The 4622-nt window shown below is 37.6% G+C and overlaps 1 protein-coding gene across 1 annotated transcript in view; it reads right to left on the bottom strand.

Annotated features, from left to right (window-relative positions):
* The window catches only part of LOC108669736 (splicing factor 45), a 5246-nt gene extending 2206 nt beyond the window's left edge, over positions 1-3040 (bottom strand). The window contains exons 1-4 of the mRNA XM_018157142.2: positions 2805-3040; positions 1072-1236; positions 653-773; positions 157-235 (exon numbers count right to left, since the gene is read on the bottom strand). Of these exons, the coding sequence (XP_018012631.2) occupies positions 157-235; positions 653-773; positions 1072-1236; positions 2805-2915 (476 nt within the window). The 5' untranslated portion in view covers positions 2916-3040. The remainder of the gene's footprint in view (positions 1-156; positions 236-652; positions 774-1071; positions 1237-2804) is intronic.
* Positions 3041-4622: the final 1582 nt, after the last annotated feature.

The raw sequence follows: 4622 nt of genomic DNA, 5'->3' as shown, positions 1-4622 counted from the left end.
TAAGAGACAGACGTTGCTCTGACTAGACCAATACTCAGCATTAAAGCTAGGCTCATGGTTATTATTTCATGATGAATATTTACAACATATTTACAATTATTTTACAACAAAATTTTAATATCAACACATGTTTAATATGAACACACCCCCACTCACCCCCTCCACTTCCTCTCCCTCTCCTCCCTCTCCTGTTGCCTCTTCTCAGCCTCCTCCTTGTCGCGCCGCTCACGCATCTCTGCACGCAAACAACATAAATAAATAAATAAAATAAAAATATAAAAATAATATAAAATAATATAATAAAATAATATGAAATAATATTACAAATAAAACAATAATATAAAGGTGCAGTGGTAGGTAGATGGTAGGTGCAGTGGTAGGTAGATAATAGGTGCAGTGGTAGGTAGACGGTAGGCGCAGTAGTAGGTAGATGGTAGGTGCAGTGGTAGGTAGACGGTAGGCGCAGTAGTAGGTAGATGGTAGGTGCAGTGGTAGGTAGATGGTAGGTGCAGTGGTAGGTAGATGGTAGGTGCAGTAGTAGGTAGAAGGCAGTAGCAGTGGTAGGTAGATGGTAGATGCAGTAGTAGATAGATGGCAGGTGCAGTAGTAGGTAGAAGGCAGTAGCAATGGTAGGTAGAAGGTAGTTACTCACCACGCACGACCTTCTCGTAGTCGTTGGGCCAGAGTGGGTGGTACTCGTTGGTGAACTTCCACTCAGGGTCGAGTGGGCCTATGGACCCACTCACCCCACTCCCCACCCCCAGGGGAGGATCCTGTACAACAACACACAGCCTCAGCACACAATAGTGGTAGCCAGTAAACAGCGGGGAGCAACAGTATAATGGGCACATAAAAGAGAAGCTGCACTTAAACAGCAGTAAGCATCAGTATAATGGGCATGTATAAGAGAAGCTGCACTTGAATGTGGCCACCCAAGAATATTGATATAAAATTGTGCTGCATTACGAATCCTCACCACTCGCCACATACAAGTGTTGCACGCCACACTTGTCACACACATGTGCCACACATCACCCTTGCCACTACACTTCATCACATCACCACCCTCACAGTGTGTGGTAGCGGTCCTCTGCCAGCAGCGGCCAGCAGCAGTTGTGTGGTGACAGTGGTGGCCGATGGCATGGGTGGTGATGAGCTCTCATCATCATCACGTCGGGACTTGAGGTTGATGACTGGAGCCAGCTTTGTGTTCCCTCGGCGCTGGTCCCGTCGGGTCTGTACGGTCATAGGTATATTAGTACTAAATATTAGATGTGATTTGAATTCATAATTAGTTAATAAAAGATGCATTCTAAAACATAAATATTATGTATGTAAATAAAATGAATATAAGTAGGTAATGACAAGTGTGACTTGATGAATGAAATTATTAAACTGAACAACATGATGGAAAATGAATCTTTCATTGTGCAGGCCAAATTTGATTTATTTTTACAATTAATATCTGAATTGAAATGAATCAAGTGTTATCATGTGCATAGAAGACAAGATACAGGAATTATGGTATGCATTTTATAAAACAAACTAGTGTATTACTTCAAGTTTTTGCAGGTAGGAAATTACATTGATTTTCAAGTGATCAACACAATGATAAATATGCTTAATTGTAGCCAAATCAACAACATTACTGGAGCCATAATACCAGCTATGCTCGCTCATTAATAACCATTACATTACAAACATTACCTATTCTTGCCATGAAGAGCTTAACCCATTAATCTCTTCATGCAAGTAGGTATATGTACAATGTACTAGATGGTACTTAGCTTGGCTAATGGCAAGTATATACTTGCCATATAAGAAAAATTATGCTTTTACATAACTATGAATGTGGTGGTTTGTGATGAAGTCTCATGGTAATGAGACAAGTACATACTAAACATATTCTGAACAAGTCAGAACATGTGGCAGGGTGTGTTGTTAAGTCAATGATAAAAACAAAAAAGGTGGTCTGCAGGTGGCATATAGATAAAAACAAAGTTGAAAATCTAGTATATTTTGGATTTTAGCAATGCACCTGAGGAAGAGTTGTTTGGGACCAAACTACTAAAAATCTTTGAGGATCAGTTTTGGACAACACAGGTCCAGTTCAAATGTCTTGTGCATACAATTTGGTACAGCAGTCAGCATCATAGGACATGGGTATAAAGATGCCAAGGCAGATGCCATGAATATGGCTTATTATTGCAATGTGAGTAACATTTCTATAAACTCAGAGTGTCTGAAAACTTTTTGCACAAAACTTTTCAACTTAAAATTAATGTGGAGAAAAAAGGCAGAGATTTCATTAGCTAATCTGTTCAATTACTTTAGATTTCTCCGTATTATACATGTACTCATCACTTTGCCATACAATTTTTTTATAGCTGGGTGGTAAGTATAGTCTTAGCTGGTCTGTATTTCAACCATATAATAAAATAGTTACAATTTTTTCTTCATGAAAGAAGCCTAATAAATCTGTCAAACAGAAAAAAGTTCTAATACTCTCCAGGGATTTATTGGCATTAATGGGTTAAACAGCAATCTAAGAAAATAGCTCAAACAAAACGTAAATATTATCTCAGAGACTCAGGACTAGATAGTTTAACAAAGAACGCTTACAGATACAAGTAAGTACAATACATTATCTACACAAGACTAACATTTAAATAAATTTCACTTCAAAGAAAAGATACTTTGTTGAAACAATAGAAGAAAACAAATACAAAATTGATGGTCCAAGACATGGTAGTACAAAATATATAATATAGGTTCTAAAATAATGAGATGGGATTTGCACTCACCCCTGCAAAGGATGCTTTCTTGAAGGCCATTTGACTGGGCATTAATTTAATGCTTGATGCCCAGCCTGAGGCAGCTGCCTTCTCCATTTCAATGTCATCATATAGACTCATCCTGTTTAGAATTTGTATGACCTCCAACAAGCTTTATTAAATTATGTCTATTGAACATGCAGGAAGTGTGTATCCAAAGTCTTGTGTATTGAACTAAATTTACATGGAAGAGTAGATTAATGTTCATCTGTTGAATTGACATAAGTGGATGAAATTGAGATGAGGATTAAAATTTATATGGACTAAGTCTATTGGCAATATATGTAAATACTATTAAATGTTTTATAGCCTAAATTCAAGATTGGAAAATTATTACTTAGAACTAAAATTTGATTTCCAACCTTAGTTCATAAGTAAGAAAAAATACTGTTTTAGAGAATCATTCTTGATTTTTTAAATGATCATTTTAAATGTTTTATGAAAATTCTCCCAAATATAACAGTAAGTTACAGCCTACAGGTATATATTTGGGAGAATTTTCATGCAGCCCAATCTGGTTACTGGCAGTAACCAGATTGGGCTGCAGCCAGACTGCCTCTGCCCAGACAAAACTGAAAAATTGGGCAAAAGCTACCTATTCATATATTAGCAAATTTTGACATATAAATTTATCAAATTTCAACTGCTTCCCATTCCAATGGCTCTTTTGGTTTTCCAAATTTCTTCAGTTAAAAACAAGGAAAACATCCTCCAGTGAAATAATCATTTTTACTTGCAATCCTGCCACATATAGTGGCAACTGGCACAGCAAAGTGTTCTTCACTATAGATAGAGTTTAGACTCTATCTCANCGACCGTTGGCCATTCCTCGGCCACCTGAAAGCGACCAGTTGCCGCGAAGAAGGGTCTGGCTAGGATATCATATTACAAAGAGTACAAGCTCGAGGGTAGCGACTGGCTGAGCTTTAGGCAGATCAAGGATTTTACACAATGGTCGCGAAAACCTTGCTCTCAGACTTCGCTGCATTTTGACTACAAGCCTTAATGTGTCGGATTGTCGGAATATACTGCGTTTACCCTAATTAGACCAAGTATTATTCATGGACTGTGGACATCAGCTAATTTATCAGCTTTATCAATCATATGGTTCATACACATGACATGTACAAGATATTGGTAATTGGTTTAAAATTTAAATCTCAAGTAAATAAGGAAATTAAAATAGAACTTCTTCTTAAAATTCCTGCCTCTAGGTGGTCACTATGCTTCAGCTTCTAAGTGTGACTGTGTGACCCCTGGCAGGCACCAGGCGGCAGGCCAGCAGCAGGCAACTTGAGGCAAGTGCCCACTGGTGAAGTGGCAATGGTTCCTTCACTACCTTCAGGGGAGCGTCTACCCCAAAAATTATCTCGGCTATTTACAGACGGATCACTTTGAAACTTGGTACACATATGTCAAATCAAAAAATAGACAGCTTTTATTCGTGTCAATTTTTCGAAAAAAATAAAAGAAAACGTGAAATTCTTAGAAAACGGCCAAAAAAGGGGGTACTGTAGAAATCTATCTCCTCCTAGAATTTTCAAGCTACAACATCGAGACGCATATCATTCGATGCGTAAGGACCATATCTATCGATTCGTCGTAGCTTTTTTCGAATTTCGAATTTTTGTGGATGTGGGAGCATTTTTCCCAAAATTTTCGAAAATTTTTCGATTTTCCCCATTTTCCCTTCCCTTTTTTCAAAATATTTTCAAAACTATAACGAAATTGAAAAAAAGCTACGACGAATCTCTAGATATTTCAATTGCAAATCGAATGGTATATGTC

This window comes from Hyalella azteca, unplaced genomic scaffold, assembly GCF_000764305.2.
Source record: "Hyalella azteca isolate HAZT.00-mixed unplaced genomic scaffold, Hazt_2.0.2 contig14484, whole genome shotgun sequence".
NCBI lineage: Eukaryota > Metazoa > Arthropoda > Malacostraca > Amphipoda > Hyalellidae > Hyalella > Hyalella azteca.
This window is presented reverse-complemented; position numbering and strand designations above follow the sequence as displayed.